We start from the raw sequence: 27,405 nt of genomic DNA on the forward strand, positions 1-27,405 counted from the left end.
TCCATGAATCCTATGACATGGTGAGGTGAGGAGTGGGCAGTGGGAAGTTGGTGAAGCAACTTACTGCAGGGTAAGTAAAGAGTTAATGAGTTGTCAGTGAGGGGGTCAGTGCATGGGCGAGCAAGAGATGGGTTAGTGAGTTGGTAAGTAAGGATCAGTCAGGGGCTTGGGAGGAGTCAGAAACAAATTAGCTCCTTATCCCTCCCATGGAAACCTCTGGTCTATCAGGGTGTTGTGAAGTGGCAGTGAGAAGGCCTCTGGTTCTGGGGTTATCTTTGCTATTTTAAATGGGCAGAAATTTTCAAAGCCATTTCATGTCTTCCCCAGCAATCACCAAGAAGTTGGACCTACAGTGGAGGTTTATTGATGAGTACCAGTGTTGCCCAGGCAAGCGAATGGTGGAACTAATGTGGCAGGTGAGTGAGTCACTGGAGAGTCCACTTCCCCCCTCTCTCTCCCCCTCTCCTCTTCTCTTTCCCTCTCCCACACCTTCTCTCTGCCTCTCTCCCACTCACTTTCTCTTCCTCCCTCTCTACCGCTACGTTAGCCATGCCACCGCATGCTATCCATACAGACCTTGGTGATACCACCCCCCTCTGGGCAGCTTGCCCCTAACTTCCTTGATACCAGCTCCTAATGTGCAAACTGAAGTGTTGCATGATTCCGTTCAGCCATCTAATTCCTTCCTTCGGGACTTGGTGATGTGACTGTGCCAGCCTCTTGCTTGCCTAGGCCAGAGGCTGACTTCAGGTCCACTGTGTATATCATATAATCAGTTAAACTTCCAGCACAGAAGGTGGATATTTTGTCCATCAAGTCCATACTGGTCAGAAATGAATTTTAAAAGAATCCCACTTCCTAGTTCCTGCTCTTCAGCTCTGCCGGTTAAAAACCCATCAAGAGCTTGCCCTTGAATCTCCTGTGACTCTAGTTTCTGCCTCTCTCATCCTGTCAGATGCTGAACTCCAGGTCCTGTTACTGAGAACAAAGAACATGGAATACTACTGCGCAGTACAGGCGCTTCGGTTCTTGATGTTGTGTCGACCTATATATTCCTACCGAAATTTAAATAAGAAACCTTCCTACCTCTATTTTTCTTCCATCCATATGCCTGTTTAATAGCCCTAATGTTTCAGCCTCCACCACCACCCCTGGCAAGGCATGCCAGGCCCCAACATATCTTCTGTTTTCAAAAAAAATCCTGATGTCTCCCCTAAACTTTTCCTTCCTTCGCTTTCTTGCAATAATTTTATCGCAATTCATTAACATTAGTTCCTGATGCTAGGTATTTGGCGGTACGGTTAGCGCAATGCTGTTACAGCGCCGGTGGCTGGGATTTGAATCCCGCGCTGTCTGTAAGGAGTTTGTATGTTCTCTCTCTGTCTGCATGGGTTTTACTGGGGGCTCTGGTTTCCTCCCACCCTTCAAAACGTACCGGGGATATAGGTCAATTAGCTGTAATTGGGTGGCACGGGCTCATGGGGCAAAATGGCCTGTTACTGTGCTGTATGTCTAAATTTAAAACAAATAAAATTTCTCTACCTTCCTTGGGCCTCCCATCATCCTTCCAAAACCTCTTGTGGTCTCCCATAATTGAAACAATTTAATAGGCACTTTCAGGTGGCCACAATTCCTAACTGTAAAGCCGCCTATTGTACTCCAATGCGGCTGTCGGGTGGCCACCTGAAAGTGGAGAACCCGGCTAAGAGGAGCACTTACCTAACCCTCCTCCTGTAGGTATAATCTCCAGCTCCAAGAATCCCCCGTTGCACCTGAAAGTAGCAGTGGGACTACGGCCACAGTCCACAGGAGCTGCATTTTCTCGGACGTGGCTCTCCTTCAGCTGGCATGTTCAGGTGACGAAAGGCATCTTCTCCGCGGCCACCTGAACATCCCAGCTGCACTGCCCCAGCCGCATCTTCTGGCGCATTATCTGTGTCCGAGCACCTGAAAGCGGCTAAAGATATACCTCCTCAGTCTCCTTTGTTCTAGAACAAACAATCCCATCCGTCACGTCATAATTCTTCAATCCCAGTAACATCTTTGTAAGTCTCCTCTGAGCCCTCTCGACTGCTGCCACATCCTTCCTGTGGCACTAGTTCTGGTCTGAAAGTGTTCTGTTTCATCCTTCGCCCCAATAACAATGAATTTGTTCCGTCAGCCTCTGACAGAACCAGATGTCAAAGTCATGGGTTACAAACTCACATTCCGACCAATGATCAACGCCACAAATTACTGTATCAAAGTACGGAATGCGACAAGTTACAAAACCTTGATCTCCCTGGCTTCGTACAAAGTTTCCATCGTGGCCTATAACAGAGCAGGCACTTCGCCCACTGAGACCATCACCATCCCAGCTGCTCAGCATTCAGGTAAGAAAGCAGTGGAATTGGTCTGAGGATCATGGCGTTCTCTTGGCATGTCATTTGGCGAGGAAGCCATATTTCACACTCATGCACACCATGACAGTGCCCCATCCCCAGGCAGCAGTGGAAGCAAACTGCCTGGGGTTAGGATAAAAGGGTACATCAATGCCACACTGGCACAAGCTTGATTGTTTATTATCATGTGTTGAAGTACAGTAAAAAGGTTTGGTTTGTGTGCTATGCAGCAAGTCATCCTATACATAAATAAAGCAAATAAAACACAGAGCAGAGTGCAGTTAGAACAGAGCAAAGAGAACATTATTTTACTTTTGTGGATGACTATGTCTGGGTTGGCCTTGGGACAATTCAACAGCTCTCGTCAGAGATGGTATCCCAGACTTTCATCTCTCACTTAAACCATACAGATGTCTATCCGCATCAATGACAGGGGTCTTCCAACCATTTTAATTCTGTGCTCCATGTCTGTCCATGGCCTTGTGTATCGTCAAACCAAGGCCACCCATAAATTGGAGGAGCAACACCTAATATTCTGACTGGGCACTCTCCAACCGGGTGGCATAAACATTTATCATCAACTTCTTCCTCTCTTTCCCCATCCCTCTCTCTTCTTCAGCTCTCAACCCCCTTCCCTCTCCATTCATAGACCCATCCCCCCTCCCCCTATTTGCTGGTGTGCCCTCCCTCCCTTATCCACCTATTACCTCCTGCCTGTAGGACTGTGCTCCACCCCCTGCCCTTGCATCCCGCACCATTTTGTTTGGACACCTGCCTACATTTTTTTTCATACCTTGATGAAGGGATCCAGTTGGTTATGTATCTTTATCTTTGCTTTCTGAAGGACACTGTCTGACCAATCAAGTGTCTCCAGCATTGCATCTTTACTTCAATCACGGTGTCTTCAGACATTTGTGTTTTATTCTTTACAGATGGTTGATTGAACAATTTCTTGGTAAATAGTGTATGTAGGAAGATTAGGAACCCTTAAAAGGCAGTGGGACCTGGAGGTCCTAGTGGCTGAGATACGAAAAGTTAGCATTCAGGTAAAGCAAGAAATTAGGAAGATGAATGGCTTTTAATGGCAAAGGCAAAAGTGTATCTGGGAAATCTTGATACAGTTGTACAGGGGATTTTTAAGACCACAGCTGGAGTACTTTATAATGTAGGTCTTTGTTTTTACGGAGTTGTTTACTTGCTCCGAAGGAAGGTCAGCAAAGTTTCACAAGATTGATTCCTGGGATGAGGGTGTCTCATCTGGGAAGGAATTCTTTCTTTTCGGTCATGAATCTTTGAAATTTTCCAACCCAGAGAGATAGGATCAGATTCATTGGATATATATGAGGTGAAGATAGATTGCGTTTTGGACTAAAAGGGATACTAAGGTTCTAGGAACAGGTTGCAACATAAAGTAGCAGCTAAACTCAAGCCAGCATGAACAGTGGAGCAAATTCAAGGGACACACTGTCCACTCCTATGCCTATTTATTTCTACAACATTTAGAAAAAAAAACTATTCCCTCACCGACACGTCTGTCCATGGCCTCAGGCACTGCCAAATTAAGGCTACCCGCCTCATGAACAACACCTAATATTCCGTCTGGGCTCCCTCTAACCAGGTGACACAAACATCGACTTCCAGTTTACATTAGGCACTTCCCTGTCTCCCTCTCTCTCTCTTTCCCTTTCCTTATCCCTCTGTCACATTCCTCCTGCTCCCCATGCTCCATGCTTCTCCATTCAGAGAGTTACTCCCTCCCCTGATCACATCAGCTTTTTTTGCTTCTGCCCCCCCCCCCCCCCCACGTCCACCTATGATCACCTATGTCTGTTGGTCTCTGCTCTTCTCCTTGCCCCTTCCATCCTCCACCCCTCTACTCCCCCCTCCTGTTTTTTATTTGGGTGCCTGTCTGCTTTTTGCCCAAACCTTGATAAAGGGCTCCGGCCCGAAACGTTGGTTACCCTTTGCTTCCTCTCAATGCTGCGTGACCTGCTGGGTTTCTCCAGCACTTTTGTGTACTGCACAATAAAAAAGCTCTGTATATTAAAATATAATTTGCCTTATTAATCACTGAGAGCAATTAACACATGTCATATGAGGACCAGGCAGCCATTTCCAAAGGGAGAGAGTCTAAACCTCCTCTCCTCCAAATTCAATGCTATTACCAACACTCGTCCCTTAACATCAACATCCTGGGGGTGACCCTCGACTAGAAACTCAACTGGACCAGCTACATAAGTAAGTCAGTGGCTGGAAACAAATAAAATTCCGAGTCATAGATAAGATAGAGGTACCAGTAGGAAAGTTGTTTTCATGGGTGGGTGAGACCAGAACTAGGGGACGTGGCCTCAACATTCCAGGGTAGTAGATGGAGGTTGGAGATGAAGAGGAACTGCTTTTTCCAGAGGGTGGTGAATCTGTAGACTTCCCTGCCCACTGAAGCAATGGAGGGGACCTCAGTAAATGTATTTAAGACAAGGTTGGTTAGATTTTTACAAAATGGGGGAATTGAGGAATATGGGAGGGAAAGGCAGGTCAATGGAGATGAGCCTATCATCAGATCAGCCATCTCATTGAATGGAGGAGCAGGCTTGATGGGCTGGATGGCCAACTCCTGCTCATATTTCTTCTGTTCTTGCATCCCGGAGCTAGTGATTCACTTCTTGACATTCCAAGGCCTTTCCAAAAGGCATGTGTCTGGAATGTGATGCAACATTTTCCTTCTACCTACCTGGATGAGGGGACTGTACAAGGCTTGACACCATCCAGGGCAAAGCAGCCTCCTTAATTAGCAGCCTGTCAACCATCCTAAGGTTTAATTCCCTCCACCGCCAGTGACTGCAGCACGTACCATCCACAAAATGTTCAGCAGTTACTCCCAAGTGGACCCTGCCCTCAGGAAAGGCAAGGAAGCAGGTGCATGGGAACACCACTACCAGCAGGTTACCTCCAAGTCATCTACTATCCTGACTTGGAAATATGTTGCAAGTCCTCCATCGTTTCTGGGTTTAAATCCTGCAACTCCCTCCTCAGTAGCACTGAGTCCAAAGGGTCAGCAGTGGTTAAAGAAGGTGCATCACCATCAGCTTCTCAAGGCCAGTTAATGGTAGGTGATAATTGCTGACTTTAGCAGCAACTGGGTCGATTGCAGTCAAAATGAACAGTGTAAATCAGTGGTTTTCAAACTTTTTCTTTCCACTCACAAACCACCTTAAGTAATCCCTATGCCATAGGTGCTCTATGGAAGAAAAAATTTGAAAACCTCTGTTTTAATCATACCTAATTGACTCGTTATGTGCACAGTTTCATAACTCCAAAGGGAATGGGCCAATTACAATTTTTCTCAAGCAAAATATTTCAGTAATAATTCAGTCTAGAGCAGGGATTCTCCACCTTCCCTTCCCACTCACATACCACTTAAGCAATCCCTTACTAATCACAGAGCACCGATGGTATAGGAATACTTAAGGTGGTATGTGAGTGGAAAGAAAAAGTTTGAAAGCCACTGCTGTAAATATTGGAAGGATTCCTGCTCTTGCGTTGTTGGAGATGCAGGTAAAATGGAGAGATCAGAACCATTTTTTTTCCATCAGAGAAACAATGAGCTCCACTGGTTTTATTGATCCTGTAGTTTGCTCTTCCTCACAGAAACACCGGACTTAAACCTGACGGCGGTTGATAATCGCACTCTGAGAGTCTCGTGGATTCCTCGCAGTTTCAATTTCTACTGCGCCTTTCTAGAGCAGGTGTCAACAAGAACCGTTCAGCACCACAGATGCCAATCCATAAAGCACCTGGGATTCAAACAGAAGAAAGGTCACCATCGATCGACAGGTAGTGACTGGTCAGTTAACCAGAGAGACCTGGTAATATCCATCCCTTTCCAGTTGTTGAAGATGTGCGAGAGACTGCCGGTGTTGGAATCTGGAACAAATAAACAACCTTCTGGAGGAAGTCAGTGTCAAGCAGCATCAGTGGGAGAAAAAAAGAATGGTCAACATTTTGGGTCTGAACCTTTTGGGGTTTGATGATACATCCAGACCTTAAAATGCTCGAGCCACTAAGTTCCTCTGGCAGTTTGTTCTTTTTTGCTCCTCTTCAATCTTGTTTACTGAGTTTACTCGTTTAATTTGCTTTACTCTTCTCTCTGTTCTAATACCTTTATTCATACAAATTCCTACTCCAGGAGATCGCTTCTCCCAGCACCTCCGCTCCGTCCACAACAAAAGTGACGTCCCCATAGCGAACCATTTCAATTCTGAGTCATGCTCTCAAGCTCACATGTCTGTCCATGGCCTTTCACACTTCCCACCCTGACCACCTGCAGATTGGAGGAACAACAACACCTCATTTTCTGTCTGGGCCCCCTCCAGCCCCAGGGCACGAACATTGAGTTCCCTGCATTCCACTAATCAGCTTGCCCTTTCCCCTCCCCCCCTTAACTAGTTATTCCAGTTCTTACTTCCTTTCTCTCTCCCCTAGACTCCTCCCCTCCACCTCTCCACCTATCATCTCCACCCCCCCATCTCACCTCTCCACCTATAATCTCCAAACCACCCGCCCCCCTGCCCCCATACACCTCGATGAAGGGCTCAAGCCTGAAACGTTGGTGATGTATCTTCACCTTTGCTACATAAAGGCACTGTTTGACCTGCTGAGTTTCTCCAGCATTTGTGTTTTTTACACGTGACCACGGGGACAACAGAATTCTGTGTTTTACCTCCTTCCCTTCTCCAGTCTCTTCATGTTTGAATCACTCAGTCAAATCAAAGACACAACATTCTGTGTGACTCCTTGTAACCTCTGATGTGCTGACCACCCTCTCCTCTTCCAGGGACACAGCACCAAGCCAGTAAAACCACAGACTCTTGGTCCCTCCTTATCAATCCGATCTGAAGCAGGAGCCACCTGCAGTTGTCACTCTTGCAGGCTCACCCTGGCCCACTGCTGCTTCTCTGGTCCCTTGGCAAGATCAACAGAACATGTGTCAGATTCCACATGCACTCTGGCCTGAGTAACCTTTCTTCTCCACCCCGATCAACGTCTCCACTCTCAGATCATTTATCTCACATCCATAACTATTGGAACTTTATCCAAAAAAAAAATACATGCACTAAAAACACTATCTCAACTAAACACTGATACCCTGAGGGCATTATTTTTTAGCTCTATCACAAACTCCTGATTTCTCACCACTGACTCCATCCTTCCCTCCACAACTCCCCGATACTGAAGTGAACTGTTTGCAACATTACCATTTTATTTGGCCTCGTGCTACACTGCCTTGCCTTGGCCAAGATCACTTCTTCCTCTTCTCATAACAGTGCCTAACTGCACCTAGAACCATAGAACATTTCAGCACAGAAACAGGCCATTCAGCCCTTCTAGTCTGTTCCGAACTATTATTCCACTTAGTCCTACTAACCTAAATTTAAGTTTTTAATTGAGCATGCCACTCAATTATGCCCAATTGACCTACACCCCCGGTACCAATTACGCCCGAATGACCTACACTCCCAGAACTTTTTTAAACAGTGGAAGGAAACCAGAGCCTCCGGGGAAAACCCACGCAGACACAGCCCCGATTGCTGGCACTGTAAAGGCGTTGTGCTAACCGCTAAGCCAACCTACTCCCACTCCATATGACTCTATACCCCTCCCGTCCATGTACCTGTCCAAATTCTTCTTAAATGTGAACATTGAGTCTGCATTAACCAATTCAGCTGGCAGATTGTTCCACCCTCCCACCATTCACTGCGTGAAGAAGTTCCCCCTAATGTTCCCTTTCAACTTGTTCCCCTTTCACACTTAACCTATGTCCTCTGGTTTGTCTCTCACCTAACCTTAGCGGGAAAAACCTACTTGCATTTGCTCTATCTATACCCATCATAATTATGTACACCTTGCTTCAGTTCTTTTGTAAATGTACCTCCCCCTACTTTGGAAAAAGTCCATGAAATTGGGGATAGCTGAGTCAAGGTTGTCTAACACATGTATGTTTACTAGCAGTGATGGAGTTTGTGGGACTGGAGCCTCTTAGGCGATACCGCCTCACCATTTACGCTAATGATTCAAAAGAGAGGAATAAGTGCCACAAGAAGTTTAACTACGTTATTGACTTCGCCAGTGCTTGCACTCAGGAAGAGCGTAAGTAACAATGTAATAAAGCTTGTCTCATCCACAGCCATGGTACCAGAGTGTCATTAGTGAACGTGGCACTCCCCTTTGTCTCTGAGCTTCCTGGGTCTCCACATTGAGAAGACCAGACATATTATGGGCTGTTTTGTGAGCCTGGAATTTAACCATATTGGCTTCATTTTTTATTCATGAAATCAGATATTCCCATTAAATATGCCCCAACTAACGAAGGAAGAGAAATTCTCAACCTATCGATTCTGATCTTCAGACCAGAAATAAGGGCATACCTTTAATCTGGAGAAGGGAAATTTGTAAATCGGATCCAAACCTAAGCTGGATCCTTTGGCTGCATCCAAACCTATTGGTCATGTGAAGGATGAAGGAGGATATTGAACATGACATTGGGAGATTGAATCTCATCTGGCTTCTCTAAGGTTTAAGTTTCAGACAGTAGCCACCATTAATTGTCACCTTTATTGGAACCTTTCCCTGGTTAATGAACAATCTACTGGTTGTCCTACACTTCCATTTCTTGTACATAAAGGCTTGGACATTGGAGTAACAATGGAGCGTCATTACTCTGTGAAGCAAGTTTTGTAATTTAAGTGGAAACATAGTTTAATGAGTTTTGTCAATGTGCCTTCCTGATCTGTATTTTTCAAAAGCAGAGTCAAGGGAAACCATGTAAATTGACAGAATTCCCAGTGCTGACAGTGAAATATTGTTGGTTATCTAAGTGCAAGGAGAATTTCAATGACTCACTGAGCTTCAATTATTTCAGATTTCCACTACTTTTTGGAGGACTTGCAAACTAATTTGTCCCTTTAAAAAAAAATTAGTTTTAGGAATTAATTGATGGTGGAGGGGGAGCAGCGGTTTCTGAACCTGGTGGTGTGAGTCTTTTGGCACCTGTACCTCTCTCCTGATGGCATCAGTGAGAACACAGTGTGTGCTGGGTGGGGTGGATCCTTGATGATTGCTGCTGCTCTCTGATGGCAGTGATCCCTGTAGATGTTCTCAACGGTGTGGAGGGTTTTGGTTGTGGTTTTCTGGGCTGGGTCCACTACCCTTTGTAGCACTTGCTACAAATGATCCCTTAAAAAAAACTAATTTTAGAATGCACCCTGTAATTTTTCTTCCAAGGTTATTTCAAAAATAGTTAAAATAGACTAATTCATGTATACATTTCATATTGTATCATGTGTGGCTGTCCCTATTTTAATTTTGTAATCTGCATGTTGTTTTAAATATTAAAAGTGCTTTCTGGTTTACGTCAAAGGGAAGTCTTCAATGTCACTGGCTACTTAAATGGCAGGACCAGCATTTATTGCCCATCCTTCACTGGTCTTGAGAAAGTAGTGATGAACCACTTCCATGATGGCTGTGGTCCTACTGGTGAAGATACTTCTATAGTCCTGATAGGCAGGGAGTTAGAGGACTTGATCCAGCGACATTGAAGGACCAGCAAAATATTTCCAAGTCAGCGTGGCGTGTGATTTAGTGGGAAACTGTGGACAGTGATCCTGCCACATGCCTGCTGCCTTTGTGCTACGAGGGGATAGGGCTGTGGCTTTGGAGGTGACTACGAAGGTACCCCAGGTGAGTAACTGCAGTGCATTTTGTAGAAGAAACACACTGCAGTCATGGTGCACTGGAAATGGGAGGTCAGTTCAGCCTCTGATGGAATTCCAGGCCAATGTTCAAGCTGAGATGGGTTCCTGATTCCAAATATTTCACTCTGTCTAAACAGAAATATCTCTCTGTCAAATCTACTGGCCAGAGTTCGTTTTATTCCATTCTAGATTTTGGTTCTAATTGGGTATCTTTCAAAGGGCTAACATAATGGGCAGGTTGACCTGATACTCCATTCAGTGACTTTTGGGCACTTTATATTTTCAGCTCCAACCCATGGCCCCAGTGTGGTCAACGTGACTAACATCATGAAAAGCTCAGTGTCCCTCCAGTGGAAGAAGATCGCACTGGGCGAGTGCCAAGGCATCTTGGAGAAGTACCGCATAATCTACACAGACATTCAGAATCATACACACAGTAAGCAAGAGCAGAAGCACTGGCTGCGTGATATCCAGTTCACTACCGTGGGCCTCATTGAGAAATCCCACAGAAGCACAATGCTATTACGGCACCAGCAACGGGGGTTCAAATCCCGTGCTGTTTGTAAGGAGTTTGTACGTTTTCCCTGTTGTGTGGGTTTTCCTTGGGTGGTCCAGTTTCCTCCCATCCTGTAAAACCTACAGGGTTGGAGGTTAATTTGGTTGAAATTGGGCAGCATGGGTTTAACTGGCCAGAATCAGCTTCTACTGTGCTGTAAATAAATGCAAAATTTATTTAAGAATGCAATGCAGTCAAAAGTACACAGTCCTGCTCCTGCAGAGCTTGACAGGAAAGAGTTTTGATTTGACTCCTGTGAGGTGGTGGTGTGAAAGATTTTATGACTCTATGACATTGAGCCAATTGAGTCTTCACTAATTCCTCATTTATCTCCGTGATCTAATCTCTCTAACCTTCCCATTAACTTCACCTCCGCCACCAACCAATTCTCCACCCACACAAGGGTCACTGAGAGTAGCCAATTCATCTCCCAGCTGAAACATCTTTGGGATGTGAGGAATGCCCACACAGTTACAGGGGGAGCATGCTTCGTCCACAGGTACTACACCTGAGGTCAGGAATGAACCTGGGTCACTGGTGCTGTGAGTGGACAGTTTTGCAAGCAGTGCCACAGTGCTGCCCATTGTATCCACAGACTGTGCCAAAGCTTGTGTGGGAATGGTATTGTGTTGTTTGTGGGATTGTATAAGTGGTTATATGGAGGATTGAGACAGTATTTGTGCAAGGAACATGAAGGGGAATGTGTTGTCTTGGAAGGATAGTGTCAGTGTTTGCACGGGGGATGGTGTTGGCGTTTGTGCAAGGATTTTCCAAGAGATGGTGTTAGTTTATTTGAAGGAAAATATCAATGATTGTGCAAGAGAATTCTATCAGTATTCATGCCTCCTCTCACTGAACACCTCTGTCTTGTTACCAGCTGTTTCTGTTAACTCTTCAGTCCTGAATTTCACCCTGACGAATCTAAATGCCTCCACCTTGTACACTGTGCAGATCTGTGGTGTCACCACTGTTGGACAAGGAGCCAAGATTGTCCGAACCTTCCAAACAAAGGAATACGGTAATGTGACTGGAAGCTGAGATTAAGTTTGATTGATTGCCCAAAATCTACAAGAAATTCTTTGCAGAACCATGCACACTTTGAAGGTCCCTCAGATGGCATCATGTGCTCTTTGCCACCCTCTGGGTCTGTTTAAAGACAAACTCACTCTGAGCCAACCTTCTCCAAAATCTACCCCAATCTACTGTCACATATTCCTTTAGTTTCCTTCCTCATCCCCTCTCTAAACTCAATATCAAAAACCACCTCCTGTTTCCTCTTTCTATTCCCATTGACCATCCACCCTCCCGTCCCTTATCTTGCTATTGTATGGAGCCTTGGCCATCAAATCTGTCAGCTTCGTCCTCTCCTTCATTCATGAATTCTGATGTCTTTTCTGATGCTCACCCCAACTCTAGTCTGTCTTCTACCTTCAATGTCTTTGTTTGTGAAGTAGCCTTCCAACTCCAAACCCATCTTCCTCTTTGCTCTGTTCTGTCTCTCCATCCCCTGTTGTGAAACAGGTTCGATCAAGGTTACAATTGGGATCCTGTGGGATCGTGAGATAGTCCATCTCTGGATGGTCCTCCCAATCTGTCTGCAGCTGCTGACATCATGATCTCCTTCATCACCTCTCTGCCTCTGGCCACCTAGGTGGCCCCATAACCCCTGGGTTCTTACCTTCTGCATCCAATCATATTTGAGGAATTACTTATGTACGATACCATTCCTTCATAAAATCCTGGATCCAGATTGTTCTTTTTGTCAACCTACCCTGGACATATACCCCCCCCCCCGGCCTTTGTGTTTCTGTAACCCTGAGGGTGAGCAACCACAAAATGGGGGGACTGATGTCCAGAATGACCCTGAGCTCAGGGAGGAGTAAATGTCAGCTTCACCAGGGAAAATCACCCTCTATTCTCCAGAAAAGTAGCTGGGAGGAGAGGTCGGGGGGAGGAGAGGGAGGGAGGATGGGGGGTGGGGGGGAGGAGTAGGGATTGCACAGGCTTTGAGCATGGATTCGACCAAGTTCAGAAGAATGAGTGAAGATTTGATCAAGGTATCTACATTGTTTACATGAACATGATGTCCTCTCCTCTGATGGAGGGGGTCCACAAGAAGGAGCAAGAGCTTTATCACTGGAGCATTGGCCAACTGAGGATATTTGTCAGAGGACAGTGGAAATTTTGGCCACTCATGTCCCCATTCTCACTCATTCCCCACCCCACCCCCCCTCCACCACCACCCTGGGAAACTATTGATGTTATGGCAATTAAACATTAATGGATTAGGGAATGAGAGCTGAAGGAAATTAAATTGTTGAATGGAATTTAGATGCACATGAGCAAAGCTCTTCCCACAGCCACTAACTAGATCTTGTGTTGAATTGTAGATCCCAGTGAGCTCATGGCCATCATCGTGGCAACATCCTTTATCGTCATGCTAGCTGTCTTCACCGTGTTTTCTCTCTGTTACCTCGGCTTCAAAAGGTACATTGGCCAACAGCATAACTCAGACCAAGCAGAAACACAGACACCCTCCACAACGCTGGCTAGAAACATGGACCTCCTTTATGGTGCTGGCCAAAAACACTCACCTCAACCCCAATGTCAGCTAGAAACATTGACCTTGAGCCCAACCAAAAGCACTGTTCCCGACACCGGCCAGAAACATCAACCAGAAATGTTCACTTCAACACTGACCAAAGAACATCAACACTGTGCTGAACACGGGTCCCAACACCAAACCCAACACTGGCCAGAAGATCAACACTAATACCCTCACCAACACCAATGCCAACCAGACATCAGATGTTTCAGAATTGAAACATCGGCCAGAATCACTGATTGCAATACTCACCAGAAGCTCCAATCACACACCAAATCTAATTACTAATCCCACCACCTAGTCCTGAAGAAACACCACTACCAACAAGGGCCCCAATACAGCCAATATTGACCCCAATGTGGCCCACAATGAGCCCAAATCTACCAACACTGATCGCAACATGGTCGACGCTGACCCCAACACGGCTGAGGCTGACCCAACACGGCTGGAACATCGACTCACCTGGGAGTCCTCATACTGATGAGATTCTATGTTTATTTTCTCAGAACAAAACGAATGGTCTGCCCCACAGTCCCAGACCCGGTCAACAGTCTCGCTGTGAAATCCATGCACTTTTCAGACCACATCAGTGTAAGTTCAATTTTGTTCACTTGTTTATGGTTATTGGGAATGAAGGTCCATGTGTGGCACACACTATCCTCCCCAGTGCCCACTCTCCTGTCTCTAACCCAGTGCCACGCACCCCCAATACCCCCTCCCCAGTGGTGCACACTGCTCTCCCCTCCCCAGTGGTGCACACTGCTCTCCCCAGAGGCGAACACACTGGGCTTTCCCCATGGTAGCCACACAAAGCCCTCAACAGTGGCCCCCACACTATTTTCCCTGGTGGTCCACAGCGAGTCCCCATCCTCCTATGGATGGGCCCCCAGCAGGCAACACATCCACCCTCCTTAAGCAACAGGCACCTTGTCCACGGCAGCATTCCCTACCTCTGCCCTACTGAATGGTGAAGGAGCTCTCCCTGCAATCCGTTGCAGAATCCGGGTCTATGGGGAGCACCAGCCAGGATCCTGTCCCCTGGCCCAACTCAGAGCAAAGGGTGATCCCATCCCACTGCTTGGAGCTTGGTCCTGAAGCAGAGAGGTGATCCTCCCCCATCCACCTCTGTCTACAAGCCCAGAGACTCGGGAACATTTACAATGCTTCCTGCTTGGTCGAGGCACACCCAAAATCTCGGCCTTCGGATGAAAATAAACTTTGACCCTTCTCCTCTCCCACGGTGCTTGATCTAAGAGGGGAGATCTGACATCTGAGAGAGGGAGTGGGTTCCATCACTCCACCCATCCCCACTCCACTTGGTATTCCACTCCTTCCTTCACCCATCCTAAGGGTTCAAGAACCTCCAGCCAGCACTCAAGGCCACAGTGACGATGAGGAAGGCCTGTGAAATGCAGGCTAGGGGTTTGATCCCCACCCGAAAATCTCCCCACTCCTCAGGCCCTTCCTCCAAGGATCTGAACCCCTCCTCTTCTTTCCCCAAGATGCGTTGTCATTGCCAGAGAGAGATCAATGCCTCAACCTCTGCAGCCTCCTTCTCCCTGGCTCCCTTGTCCACGGGCTCAGCCACTGGAGAGGTGGTCCCCTGAGATGGAACAAAAACACAATGCTGGTGAAACTCAGCTGGTCAAACAGCATACCAGTGCAGCAGAGATAAAGATATATAGCCAACATTTTTGGGCTTGAGTCCTTCATCGTGGTATACAAATATGTTGGCAGGAATCTGAACAGAATGGTGGGGGGAAAGGGCAGGGAGAGAATCATGGTCCCAAAGGTAGGAGGTAATAGGTGGATAAGGGAGGGAGGGCACACCTTGATGAAGGGCTCAGGCTCGAAACGTTGGTTATACATCTTTACCTTTGCTATGTGTCTTGCAGAGTTTCTCCAACGTTGTGTTTTTACTTCAATAATGGTGTCTGCAGACTTTCGTGTTTTACCCCTGAGATGGAGCCTCAGGCTTTGGCTTTGTATTTAAAAGTGCTGCTCCCATCTTGGCCCATCCCCCCCCCCACCCCTCCAGGGCTCTCCCCTCACACCCAACGCTTCCAGCATGTGGTGGAAGATTGCAATCAAGATTCAAGAAGATTCCAGATTCCATTTATTATCGCGTGCGCAGAAACCTCTTTCTTTTGTTTGCCTTGTAAAGGCACGCCGAGAAGCTATTACAGGCAAAGGACACACGGTTAGTATGATGTTGTTGCAGTGCCAGCCACTGGGGTTCGAATCCCGCACTATCCGTACAGAGTTTGTATGATCTCACCGTGTTTGCGTGGGTTTCCTCTGGGTGCTCTAGTTTCCACCCACCATTCAAAATGTATGAGGAGGTTGTAGGTTAATTGGATGCAGGGCCGGTTTTAAGCCTATTTGATCAAATTGAGCCCCGTGCCTCAAGGGGACCCCATGCACATGTTTGAGCCCAGGCCTTGAGCAGAGAACACTGTGACGGACTTCGTTTAAACTGGTAAGAAAATAATAATACTATAGGCCTTATAAACTGAGGGATTTGTCAGTGAACTCGTGAAGTTATTGCCCTTAATTGATGGTATTATCTCAGTGAAATATTTTTAGGATATATGTCTTCGATTAAACTACTGGCTATAGGCCTCCTTTGTCTCCCTAGCCAAAAATTTCATGTTTCATATTCATTTGACCCAGTAAGATAGGTGTATTCCGGAGTTGATGAACCATCTCTTATTATCATCAAGATCAAAACAGGCTATAGGCTAATCAATAAGAGAACTTGTACTTTAATATGAGATTGAGATAGTGCCATGCTAGCCTAGGGCCTAGCCTATAGCCTAGGCTTAAGCAGTTAGCCTGAACGTAAATAGCCTAGGCCTAAGCGTAGAATTTCTGGCAATGTTAGCAATTGTAGATGGAATTGATTAGGATATTCGGGTCTTGTAAAGATGAATAACCTCGAAGTTAGGTTAGTGTAAGTTGATCTTTACTAGGCTAGGTCGCTGTGGGGGTTATAGCCTACATCTTTACGAGCTGGTTTACAGGCTATTCAGCTATAGGGGCATGTACTGTACATCTCGAGGTTATTCATCTTTACAAGATCCGGGTATTCTTAGCATGGCTGCCTCTGTCATTGTTTCATAATTTTGCAGTGGTTTGATTTAGTATCAAAATAGTACTAGGCTACTGTTACTAACTATGCTATTGCATTGCCAGGGCTTAATATAGCCTATTTCATGTTTTGGTGATTTGGAACAGGTGCAGTTTAGCTTGACCGTGCAGAAATTGTTTTCTTCGGGGGAAAATTTCATCCATTACACGCATCAGTTTTTCCCCCGATTTTCTAGCCAAATATATAGTGACAAACTAGTGCTAGACATTTGACTAGAAAATCAGCTAAACGAAACGGCAAAATTAAAGTGCGTCCCCCTGTTCTGGAATGTAACCTTAACTAACTGACCTAACCTAACTAATCTAACCGTTACTAAAAAAAAATGGAATTTTTACCTTATTCGAAGTTGTCATCATTCAAAAAATCCAGAATCGGTCGCTTGTTTTGCTGTTCTGAGGCGTTCACAAGTTGAGAGTTGGGTGCGTTGTTCCAAGGTCAGCAGCTGACGTTGGAACTACGTAAAGCTAACGAGCAAAATGACGTGGGATTGACGTTGGTTTCTTACGTTGAACCAACGACGATGACAACATTGTTCCACTGTTGGAATAACGTAGACATGTTATCAGGGATGATGAGTCCAGTTTTATAACAAATTGCTAACGTCGTTTTTTTGAGTAATTTTAAGTCTAAACATTTTAAAATATACTTCTTTTACCTTTTTCACCTTAAAAATATAGCCCAGAGAATTAGCAGCTAAAAATTTGTATGTCATTTTACATGGCAAGCACAAGCAGAGATAGAAACAAAGGGCATACTTATTTAAGCGGCAACCAGAAACGAGCACTGGCCAAGGCTAAAGTAGCTGAAAATGAAAAACATAGAGGTGCTATCACAAAATTCCTTGTCATTCCATCTTTGAAGCGCCCATGTATTGAGGATGAAGAAAACAAAAACAATTCAGAAAATGATAAAACAGCCTTGAGTCTAATTAAAGTTGATGAATACAATGAGGAAATTGATAATGTGGGAAAAGGATGACGCAGCTGTGAATCAAATTGAAGACTATCTCAATACACCAGAAGACAGTGCCAAAGTGGAAAGTTCACTTATAGCCGAAAAAGACCAAGCCCAAACATCATGCAATGATGGATCATCCATGAGTACAGTTGTAATTAACATTTATGATGACCCAGCCAACTGGTCAGCATGCATAAATCAAAATGTAAGAGATTATTTAACAATGAAAGGTCCTCCTATTCCAGTGAACAACTTTCCAAGAAATGAAAAGGGATTGTGTTTTTCAAAGTTTCTCTGTAAGAGGAAACATCCAAATAGGGAGTGTGTTGAAAGACCTTGGATTATATAATCTGTCTGCAGATAGAATTTATTGCTCTTATTGTAAACTTTTTATAAGAACACAACCAGTGCATTATCAACAAGTGGATTCAACAACTGGTCTGATCTTCATACAAGGTTGTGTGAGCTTGAAAATTCTAAAAACCATTTAGAAGCCACGTGGAGTTTCTGGGAGTTACACCAAAGACTTTGTAGTGGACAGACAATTGACAAAGAACTTGAAATAATCGTCAATGAACATGCAAAGCACTGACAGCAAGTATTCAAAAGGCTAGTAGCAATAGCGCAGTTTCTTGCTGAGAGAAATCTAGCATTTAGAGGACAGAGGAAAAAGTTGGTAATGAGAGTGTACACAATGGAAACTTTTTAGGTCTTATTGAGCTGTGACCCTGTTCTTGAAGAAGATTTGTGAAAAGTCAAAACCCACGAAATTCATAATCACTATTTAGGAAAAGATACTCAGAATGAACAACTAGACATTATGGCTACAGCTGTTTTGAATGAGATACTGAAACACGTAAAAACAGCTAAGTACTGCGCCATAATTTTAGACTGCACACCTGATATGAGCCACCAAGAGCAAATGTCTCTAACGATCAGGTATGTGTCTGATGGTAACTTGGCTCCTTCAGGTGCTCATGAACATTTCATAAAGTTTATGCAAGTTGAAAGTAGCACAGGAGAAGATTTATATAAAACATTATTAAACACAGTGAAGGAATAAAATTTAGAGGTGAAGGACATTCGAGGCCAAGGCTATGACAATGGTAGCAACATGAAAGGTCACACATCTGGAGTACAAGCTTGACTGTTGAAGGATAATTCAAGAGCTTTCTTTGTACCCTGTGCATGTCACAATTATAACCTTTTACTCGGAGATGTAGCCAAGTGTTGTCCAGATGCTATAACATTTTTTGGGATCTTGCAAAGGATCTACATATTGTTCTCAGCTAAGAGGTGGGCAGTTTTTAACAAACATGTACCCGGGTTATCAGTGAAACCCTTGAGCAACACAAGGAGGGAGTGTCAGATTGATATGTTAAAGCTTTTCGTTATCAGGTTGGAGAAGTATATGATGCACGTGGAAATATCAGATAACAGATGAGCCCAAGGTAAAAGCAGAAGCTGAATCTTTAGCAAACCAGCTAAAAGACTACAAATTTTTAGTTTCTTTGATATTTTGGCATGAAGAACTTTTTAAAGTTAACTATGTAAGCAAGGAACTATAAGGTGAAACAAAGGACATTGATGAAGGGATGGAGTCATTTGAAAAACTATTATCATGGCTAAGAATTTATAGAGAGGGCAGTTTTAATAGACACACATGAATTAGCTGAAGCTGTTGAATTACCATTGGAGTTTAGACAATTTCAAGAAAAAAAACTATGTAGAAGGAAGAGAATGTTTTCATACGAGGCAAAAGATCAAGCTTTAGATGCAAGGATCGACAATGAGATAGACAACAGACTCGCCAAGGCAAATAGCGCCTTTGGAAGACTACACAAAAGAGTCTGGAAAAACAACCAACTGAAAAACCTCACAAAGATAAGCGTATACAGAGCCGTTGTCATACCCACACTCCTGTTCGGCTCCGAATCATGGGTCCTCTACCGGCACCACCTACGGCTCCTGGAACGCTTCCACCAGCGTTGTCTCCGCTCCATCCTCAACATCCATTGGAGCGCTTACATCCCTAACGTCGAAGTACTCGAGATGGCAGAGGTCGACAGCATCGAGTCCACGCTGCTGAAGATCCAGCTGCGCTGGATGGGTCACGTCTCCAGAATGGAGGACCATCGCCTTCCCAAGATCGTGTTATATGGCGAGCTCTCCACTGGCCACCGTGACAGAGGTGCACCAAAGAAAAGGTACAAGGACTGCCTAAAGAAATCTCTTGGTGCCTGCCACATTGACCACCGCCAGTGGGCTGATAACACCTCAAACCGTGCATCTTGGCGCCTCACAGTTTGGCGGGCAGCAACCTCCTTTGAAGAAGACCGCAGAGCCCACCTCACTGACAAAAGGCAAAGGAGGAAAAACCCAACACCCAACCCCAACCAACCAATTTTCCCCTGCAACCGCTGCAATCGTGTCTGCCTGTCCCGCATCGGACTTGTCAGCCACAAACGAGCCTGCAGCTGACGTGGACTTTTTACCCCCTCCATAAATCTTCGTCCGCGAAGCCAAGCCAAAGAAGAAAGAGATGATCCAAAAGAAGCATAGAGTTCAGTGCTTCAGCTTAGTGCTAGACAAAGCTATTCAATCTTTAGAGTCTAGATTTAAGCAGCTTAAAAGCATGTAAAATTATTTGGATTTTTAAATAACTTTCAGAGCTTACAAAAGAAGGAAATAAGGAAACACACAGCAGACCTTGAAGCAGCTTTAACTGACACCATACTAAAACAGAGCACTGATGGAGGGGTAGTTACTGAAACAACTAAAGATCTTGTTGGCCGAAGAACTTGAAGCTCTGAAAACTTTTCTTCCCCTCAGTGTCGTTAAGCCTCAAGCTCTGTTTGAATACCTGGTAGTAAACAATCAATTCACAGCATTTCCAAATGTTTTTATTGCTTTGAGGATTTACTTAACAATGCCTGTAACAGTCACATCCGGTGAAAGAAGTTTTTCAAAACTAAAACTGATTAAAACATACTTTCGGTCAACAATTTCACAAGAGAGACTAAACAATTTGACGATGCTATCTATAGAAAATGACATGACTAAAACCATTGACTTTGAAATTATTTTGAAAGATTTTGCAAATAAAAAAGCCAGTAAAGTCTGTTTCTAAAAGACCTGCACATAAACAGTATGTCTGTAATTGTCTTAACTTGTATTAAAAAATTAAACTTTCATATTGTCTTTCAATATTTAGTTTTTGGCTAAGACTGGCATACTACACGAAATATAAAACATCAATTTTGACTTTTGTATTGTAGAGGCCCCACTATCAATTTTCTAATTGGACCCCGCAATTCCTAGCACCGGCCCTGATTGGGTTTAATTGGGCGACACAGGCTTTTGGGCTGAAAGGGCCTGTTATTAAATTCCTACACTTTAGAAATGTATGTCTGAATTAAAATGTAAATATATTAGTCCAAGAAAGAAAAATGGAGTCCCTTCAGAGACATCACATGCCCATAGATGCCGCCACCTTCCCTGTATCACTCATATTCGTAAAGCCTCCTGTATGGCCCATCTCTGAACCTGAACTTGAGGCACATGTCACCTTGGTTCCAAACCCCTGAAGCAATTGAGAACCTAGCCCATCGGCACCCTCACAGATCTCAATCCTGATGTATGGTTCCCATCAGTCTATTGCAGCGCCACTCCCTGACCATGATGTAGTCTGTCTTTCCCAGGAACTGACCCCCAAACCGATTCTCTGCACCTGGGACGGGGACTCCGTCTGCACCCGGGACGGGGACTCTGTCTGCACCCGGAACGGGGACTCCGTCTGCACCCGTGATGGGGACTCCGTCTGCACCCGGGACGGAGACTCCGTCTGCACCCGGGAAGGGGACTCCGTCTGCACCCGGGAAGGGGACTCTGTCTGCACCCGGGACAGGGTCTCCGTCTGCACCTGGGACAGGGCCTCCGTCTGATGGTGTTTGGGAAAACTGCAGCCTTCCAGTACAATTGGAGGTTGGGAACATGCCACAACTTCACACTGAGTTCAATAGTTTGAGCATTATCTGAACACAACTGTTTTTATCAGCTTGATGGACCCAAGATTGGCCAGAGAGCAACCGAACACTGAACACAATCTGCTGGAGGAACTAAACGGGACAAGCAGCATCCATGATGGAGGTTGGGAAGGTCGACGTTTTGAGCCGAAGCTCTTTATTGGGACTCGTGAAGAGTTTTGGCTCGAAATGTGGACCTTTCTTTTTCCTTGACTGATGCTGCCCAACTCACTGAATTCCTCTAGGTGATTGTGTTTGGCTTCAGATTCCAGCATCTGCAGTCTCCTGTTGTGTGTCCAAATAGAAAACAGTGTATTTCTCTATGCCCCTCTCAAATCCAGTTTTCTTGCACTGAATGGTCTTCATCTGATATAATCCATGATGTCCTGGCCTGGCATATTTGAAGGAATTTTACTGTTTTACTTGTACCCTGGGAGTGTGTGCTGGGACAGTGAGAAGAAAGCTTTATTTTGTACCTAACCAATACTGTCCCCACCCTGGGTGGATTCAACAGATCTCTGTTGGGACTCAGCATAATCCCATCATTTGTTAATCCCTACAGCAATGGGAGGTATGTTCTACTGATGAAGATGTGACGGACGTCCTCCTTGTCATAGCCAGTCTGCAAAGTGATGTAGCTTCTCCCAGTGAGACAGCTACAGATGACGCACTGTCCATGAGAGAGGACAGCAACTCTCTGAGTGACACCAATTCGCTGGGTTTTGGAAGTAATTCTGGCTTTGAGTACAGAAGGCAGATGGGCTGCTCTTTCGGCCTAGAGGAGGACTGCAGCAGTGAGACAGGTGGAGACATGCAGCTGGAGACCCAGAGCCCGGGACTGGAAACCTGTCATATTTGTCCTCTGGGTCCTGAAATTTATTCAGACTCTGGGCTGAATCTTGGAGGAAATATGATTTCTCTGCTGTCTGTTTATGATCAGATGCTTGGAGACCATGAGTAAGTATCAAAGCCGGGCTGCAGGCACATGAGTTCTACCAGCGGGTGTCATGATGTGCCTGTCCTCCAATACTAAGTCCTTCTGAAGACAGCTGCTGCAGTCAAAGTGCATGAGATCCGGCCTTGCCCAAGGATGACTAGAGGTAAGAGTGTCCAGAGGAGATTAGAATTTCATTCGTGATGGTCAGCACCTCTGGATCCTCAGCAGCCAACAGTTTTGTGACAGCTTGCAAAGTTGTCATGACTTCAGTTAAAGGTGTGTTACTACAGTTCTTCAGTTATTTGAATGTGACTGGTGTGTTTGCTTCATCATGATATGGAACTAAGCCAATCATGTTACACTGGACAATGAAGATTTTGCTTCCTGAAGACCTTTGGGTGTATTTTACGGATTTTGGTCTGCTGATCACAAAAAGCACCTTAAAATTTTCCTATCATGTACTGTTTTTTTAGATATAACATATTTTTGTGATTTATTGTCATATTTTAAATCTACTAGTATTTTGCACACAAAGCAAGGTGTTTTGGTCAGTCCAAGCAGGCCTGGGAAGGCAATCACTGCAGGTGCTATACAAATGTTGTCTAGTCAGGATAGATGCAGACAGGCTATAAAAACTGTTTACGTTTGCAGATGTTGTGCGTTACACATTGATATAAATTGAATGCATTTTGATGCACGTGATCTTCAGGTAATAGTACAGTGAATAAACTGAACAATAGCATTTATTGTCTTCAGGAAAATTCATTACAGCAGAAATGTCTCGTCAAAGTCGCAACAGCTGGGTGGGATACATTCTGTTACATTTGTGGCAAGTATAAACTTAAGGCTCAAAGATGTAGTATGACTGCACTTGTTAAGAAAGCCAATGAGCTCTACTTCAGTTGTAAAATTGGTGACCAAGACAAACCGTGGGCTCCTCACATTTGTTGTGCAACATGTATAGTCAACCTGAGAGCTTGGCTCCGAGATACTCGGAAGTAATTGCCAGTTGCAGTTCCAATGATATGGCAAAAACAGAAGAATCATTTGATGGACTGATACTTCTGTCTGACTGATGTACCTGGCGTCTCTGCTAAAAATAAGAAATCTATTGAATACCCCAATCTGCTTTCACCTCATGATGGGTTTGCCAGTTCTGAAGCCACCAGAGACCATGGAGAATTTAAAGGTGTTGTCAAGAGTTTTTAGCAACTACAGAGCACCAACCTACATCCAGCTGATTGACAACTTGCTTCAACCACACAAAACCATGAAATGCAACATGTTGTGGAAAATTCATTTTCTGCATTCGCACTTGGACTTGGACGTCTTCCCTGCTGATCTTGGAGTTGTCAGTGATGAACATGGTAAAAGGTTTCAACAGGACATTGTGACATTAAAAAGCAGCATCAGGGCAACTGGAACCCATCAATGCTGCCCGACTATTGTTGGACACTGACAAGAGAGGCATCAGGTGCTGAGTACAAATGAAAATCAGCGGAAAAACAATTTTGAACTAACGCAATGTGTCAGCGTCATTATGCGATTAAACCTGTTAAATTCAATCAAAGTTCATTTAATATTTTTCCAACTTCCTACGTGAGACAGCAGGACCAATTGAGCTTGGTCCAAGACAGGTTTATCCCACTAGGACAAGGAAAAAAATGGTAGGAAAAGGGAACCGTGGGTGACAAAACAGATAAGGCGACTTGTAGAGAGGAAGAAGCAAGTGTGTGTTAGATATAGGAAGCAGGGAACAGATAGGGCTCATGAGAAATATATAGAAGGCAGACAGGAGCTTAAGAAGGAAATTAGGAGAGCTTAAAGGGGGCATGAAAAGGCCTTGGCAGGTAGGATTAAGGATAACCCTAAGGCATTCTATGCGTATGTAAAAAAAAAAGAGAAAGATGACGAGAGTGAAGGTAGGACCACTAAAAGATAAAAGAGGTAACATGTGTCTAGAAGTAGAGGAGATTGGGGAGGTCCTGAATTAATGCTTTGCATCAGTATTTGCAAGAGAAAAGGACCTTGATCAGGATGAAGTCAAAATAGAGCAGGACTGTGCTGGACAATGTGGTGATTATTGGAAGAGGAAGTGTTAGATCTTCTGAATAACATAAAAACTAACAAGTCCCCAGGGCTGTATGAGATATACCCGAGATTGCTGTGGGAGGTAAGAGAAAAAATTGTGGGAGCATTAGCTATGGCTTTGACTTCCTTGGACTATAGAGGAGGTGCCAGAGGACTGGAAAATGGCAAATGTACTCCCTTTGTTTAAAAAAGGTAATAAGGAGAATTCTGGGAATTATAGACCGGTGAGTCTCACGTCAGTGGTGTGTAAACTATTGGAAAGGATTCTCAAGGATAGGATCTATCGACATTTGGAGAGGTATAATTTACTCAAGAATGGTCAGCATGGCTTTGTAAAGGGAAGGTCGTGCCTCATGAGCCTAATTTAGTTCTTTGAGGAAGTGACGAAAGAAAATGATGAGGGTCGGGTGGTAGATGTGGTCTATATGGATTTCGGTAAGGCATTTGATAGGGTCCCCCACGAGAGACTCATTCGGAAGGTCAAGAGGCATGGGATCAGTGAAACCTTGGCTGCCTGGATAAAAAAATTGGCTTACAGGAAAAAGACGGAGTAGTGGTGGAAGGGAGGTTCTCTGCATGGAGTGACTAGTGGAGGGCCACAGGAATCAGATCTCGGTCCTTTGCTCTTCGTGATATTTATAAATGATCTGGATGATGATACAGAAGGTTAGGTGAGTAAGGTTGTGGATGACATGAAGATTGGAGGAATTGTAGATGGAGCTGAAAGTTGTCAGAGGTTGCAAGAGAACATAGACAGGATGCAGTGTTGGGCAGAAAAAATGGAGTTCAATCCAGACAAATGGGAGGTGATGCACAGGATTAATGGTTGGTTAATTAAGAGCGTGGATGAACAGAGGGATCTTGGGGTTTATGTCCATAAGGTAGTTGCTCAGGTTAACTAAAGCCTATGGGATTCTGGGCTTCATTAATAGGGGGATTGTATATAAGAGTAGACAAGTCATGTTGCAGCTTTACAAGTCTCTTGTAAGACCATAATTGGAATCCAGTTCTGGTCACCTCATTATAGGAAGGATGTGGAGGTGTAGAGAAGATTTACCAGGATGTTGCCTGGATTGGAGAACATGTCTTATGAGGCAAGGATGGCAAAGCTGGGACTTTTAGGAATGTGGAAGGATGAGAGGGGACTTGATCGATAAAATTATGAGAGGTATAGATAGGTTGGACAGCCTAGGGTGGGAATAACAAACACTAGTAAAGGGGAGGACATTGGGGAATGCACAAGAACAAAGAGATCTTGGAGTTATGGTGCAGCGTTCCTTGAAGGTGGATTCTCATGTTGACAGAGTGGTTAAGAAGGCATTTGGTATGCTGGCCTTCATAAATCATAGCATAGAATATAGGAGCTGGGAAGTGATGTTGCGACTGTTTAAGGTGTTGGTGAGGCCAGGTTTGGAGTATTGTGTTCAGTTCTGGTCTCCAAATTATAGGAAGGATATAGATAAGGTGGAAAGGGTGCATAGAAGATTTACAAGGATGTTGCCTGGCTTAAAATACCTAGAGTACAGAGAAAGATTGAAGAGGTTAGGACTTTATTCATTGGAATATAGATGGTTGAAAGGGGATTTGATAGAGGTGTTTAAAATTATGAAGGGAATAGACAGACTAGATGCAAGTAGACTCTTCCCCCTGAGAGCAGGGGAGGTTGAAACAAGAGGACACAAGTTGAGGGTAAGGGGGCAAAATTTTAGGAGAAACATTAGAGGAGGCTTCTTCACTCAGAGAGTGGTGTCTGAATGGAATAATCTTCCGGAGGAAATAGTTGAGGCAGAGTCAATTCTTTCATTTAAGAGGAGGCTGGATATATACATGGATAAGAGGGGGGGTTAGAGGGTTATGGGCGGAGAATAGGCAGGGGGAGTTAGCGGAGTTGTTTGAATAAACTGGCATGGACATACGGCCAAAATGGCCTGTTTCCATGCCATAAACTGTATAAGATTAAGGGAGGGAAGTATAGGGGAGACACAAGTGGTGTTTTTTTTAACACAGAAGAGTTGTTGAAGCCTGGAATGCCTTGCCAGGAGTGGTGGGTGGTAGAGGCTGAAGCATTAGGGGAAAGTAGAGGGTTATAGGGTAGGGAGGGTTTAACACTTTTATATGGTTCAGCACAGCATGGAGGGCTGAAGGGCCTGTACAGTGCTATAATGTTTTAATGTTTAATCTGGTTATCTTTATGTTCATCTTGAAGTTGTCTATCATAATCCCTATTTTTTTTTCAGGAAGCAAACCTTATGGGGGGAAAAATGTGTTATTCAGTGTTAAACTTAGGACATACATCACTGTACAGGCCCTTTCTGCTATGAACTTGTGGCACACAATTACACCCAATTGACCTTTAACCCCCAGAGTCGGGCCCTTTGGCCCATCGTGCATCTGCTAACATCTACACGCATCTCAAAACCTGGAGGCACTGTGAACTGTGAGGAGATGGTAATGTCCTTCAATGAGATACATTCAGGCCATGTAATAGATAGCTAGGTGGCAGATGAATTTTAATCCTGAAAATTGTGAGGTGTTATATTTTGATAGGAAAAACAAGAGAAAAATAAACTAAAGAGAGTTCATTGAGTGTTGGGACAGATGTAACAAGGATCATGGGATGTAAGTGGAGGCACAGAATGCAAGGTCAAGGGAGTCAGGATAAACCTTTCTGGAACACTGGTTAGTGAGTGGCAGCTGCAATTATGAGCCCAGTTCAGGGTGCTACATTTAAGGAAAGATGTTAAAGCTTTGGAGTGTTCAAAAGCAGTTTATTAGGCTGATATTGATCATTTCATTTGAATATAAGCTGAGGTTGTTCTTTTAAGAGCAAAAGGGAACTTTTTAAGATCATCAAGTGTGGATTATCAGTACAAAGGTGATGGGCAAAAGAACCAAAAGCAACTAGAATGGTGAGTGGTGAGGGTCTGGGATACACTGTCGAGGTGTTGGAG

The 27,405-nt window shown here is 44.6% G+C and overlaps 1 protein-coding gene across 8 annotated transcripts in view; it reads left to right on the top strand.

The window, feature by feature from the left end:
• The window catches only part of LOC138758589 (interleukin-12 receptor subunit beta-1-like), an 88,435-nt gene that overhangs the window by 42,186 nt on the left and 18,844 nt on the right, over positions 1-27,405 (top strand). For 5 of the 8 annotated variants that reach the window (XM_069927763.1, XM_069927762.1, XM_069927765.1 and 2 more), the window contains 9 exons: positions 328-416; positions 2,162-2,372; positions 6,030-6,215; positions 8,388-8,528; positions 10,419-10,568; positions 11,566-11,706; positions 13,079-13,175; positions 13,800-13,884; positions 21,989-23,933. In XM_069927763.1, the coding sequence (XP_069783864.1) occupies positions 328-416; positions 2,162-2,372; positions 6,030-6,215; positions 8,388-8,528; positions 10,419-10,568; positions 11,566-11,706; positions 13,079-13,175; positions 13,800-13,884; positions 21,989-22,387 (1,499 nt within the window). In that variant the 3' untranslated portion in view covers positions 22,388-23,933. Of the gene's footprint in view, positions 1-327; positions 417-2,161; positions 2,373-6,029; positions 6,216-8,387; positions 8,529-10,418; positions 10,569-11,565; positions 11,707-13,078; positions 13,176-13,799; positions 13,885-15,331; positions 16,707-21,988; positions 23,934-27,405 lie in introns of those variants that run through there. The other 3 variants (XM_069927761.1, XM_069927768.1, XM_069927767.1) reach the window with 3 other exon arrangements.

Source organism: Narcine bancroftii, chromosome 3, assembly GCF_036971445.1.
Source record: "Narcine bancroftii isolate sNarBan1 chromosome 3, sNarBan1.hap1, whole genome shotgun sequence".
Taxonomy (NCBI): Eukaryota; Metazoa; Chordata; class Chondrichthyes; order Torpediniformes; family Narcinidae; genus Narcine; species Narcine bancroftii.